Source organism: Mandrillus leucophaeus, unplaced genomic scaffold, assembly GCF_000951045.1.
Source record: "Mandrillus leucophaeus isolate KB7577 unplaced genomic scaffold, Mleu.le_1.0 Scaffold274, whole genome shotgun sequence".
NCBI lineage: Eukaryota > Metazoa > Chordata > Mammalia > Primates > Cercopithecidae > Mandrillus > Mandrillus leucophaeus.
The window spans coordinates 1,146,543-1,147,020 of record NW_012102854.1 but is presented as its reverse complement, the minus strand read 5'-3'; the positions used below and the strand labels follow the sequence as shown (position 1 = coordinate 1,147,020).

The following is a 478-nucleotide window of genomic DNA, read 5'->3' as shown; positions in this document are numbered from 1 at the left end:
CCCTAGCTTCCTCTTCTCCCAGAACGCAGGAGTTAGGTCAGGACCCTCTGTTCCCTCCGACCCAAGACCTAGGAGTCCGAACACATAGTGACCTCCTCCTACGAGACGCAGGTGCCAGGATCCCCAGAACTGCTGTCCCTTCAAGAACACGTGTTCCCTACCGGGGAGGCCGCGACCAGAGACTCCGCCCACTTCTCCCAGCCCGCTGTGGTGCAACAGCAACGACAGCCAATCAGACGCGGCAGCGCCGGATGGCGGGAGGCGGGAGTTGGGGGCCAAGGGAAGCGCAGGGCGGAAGTGGCTGTGGCTTTGCCCTTTGGCCTTTGCTCGCTGTGTGGCGGCTCGGCGGTTAGCAGGGAGTTCGCTGAGCGTCTCTGCCTAGCCGCGGTCATGAGCCGGCACAGCCGGCTGCAGAGGCAGGTTCTGAGCCTGTACCGCGATCTGCTGCGTGCCGGACGCGGGAAACCGGGCGCCGAGG

General features: G+C 65.1%; 1 protein-coding gene across 1 annotated transcript in view; it reads left to right on the top strand.

Annotated features, from left to right (window-relative positions):
- Positions 1–263: 263 nt before the first annotated feature.
- SDHAF1 (succinate dehydrogenase complex assembly factor 1) overlaps positions 264–478 on the top strand; it is an 8,038-nt gene continuing 7,823 nt past the window's right edge. Inside the window, exon 1 of the mRNA XM_011984870.1 lies at positions 264–477. Coding sequence (XP_011840260.1) covers positions 391–477 — 87 coding nt within the window. The 5' untranslated portion in view covers positions 264–390. The remainder of the gene's footprint in view (position 478) is intronic.